Below are 470 nucleotides of genomic sequence, written 5' to 3'. Positions count from 1 at the left end.
GGGAGGGAAGGAGGGAGGAGACTGCCGCTTAGGCTGTGGCCGCCGCCGCGCGCTTGGGAAGGCCGGAGGGAGGGGGGGCCTGTCAGTCTCGCGCGTTGCCTGGGCGAAAGGGGCGGAGCTTTGGCGTGGGGCGGCCAATAGTGGGGGTGGCTGCGTGGGTCGCCATGGGGACGGGGCTGTTCCCGGGGAGGCTGTGATGGGTTGACAGGTGCGTGACAGTGGGAGCTGCTCTCGGCACAAGCATGTACGGCAAAGGCAAGAGTAACAGCAGCGCCGTCCCGTCCGACAGCCAGGCCCGGGAGAAGTAAGTGTCTCCGTTTCTCACCCACCTCCGCCTGCACACGCGCGCACACACACGCACGCACTCGCACACTCTCTCGGAGACACACAGATACACAGACACTCCGCCCGGGGAGATCCGGGGGTGGGCTGGCAGGGGGAGGGGTACATGAGCTGGGGGCATGCGGTGC

General features: G+C 67.9%; 1 protein-coding gene across 6 annotated transcripts in view; it reads left to right on the top strand.

Annotated features, from left to right (window-relative positions):
* Positions 1-153: 153 nt before the first annotated feature.
* The window catches only part of SSBP2 (single stranded DNA binding protein 2), a 245,763-nt gene continuing 245,446 nt past the window's right edge, over positions 154-470 (top strand). For all 6 annotated transcript variants that reach the window (XM_039874974.1, XM_039874972.1, XM_039874971.1 and 3 more), the window contains exon 1: positions 154-304. In XM_039874974.1, the coding sequence (XP_039730908.1) occupies positions 243-304 (62 nt within the window). In that variant the 5' untranslated portion in view covers positions 154-242. The remainder of the gene's footprint in view (positions 305-470) is intronic.

The sequence above is a fragment of the Pteropus medius genome, unplaced genomic scaffold (assembly GCF_902729225.1).
Source record: "Pteropus medius unplaced genomic scaffold, Ma_sr-lr_union100, whole genome shotgun sequence".
In the NCBI taxonomy this organism is placed as follows: Eukaryota; Metazoa; Chordata; class Mammalia; order Chiroptera; family Pteropodidae; genus Pteropus; species Pteropus medius.
This window is presented reverse-complemented; position numbering and strand designations above follow the sequence as displayed.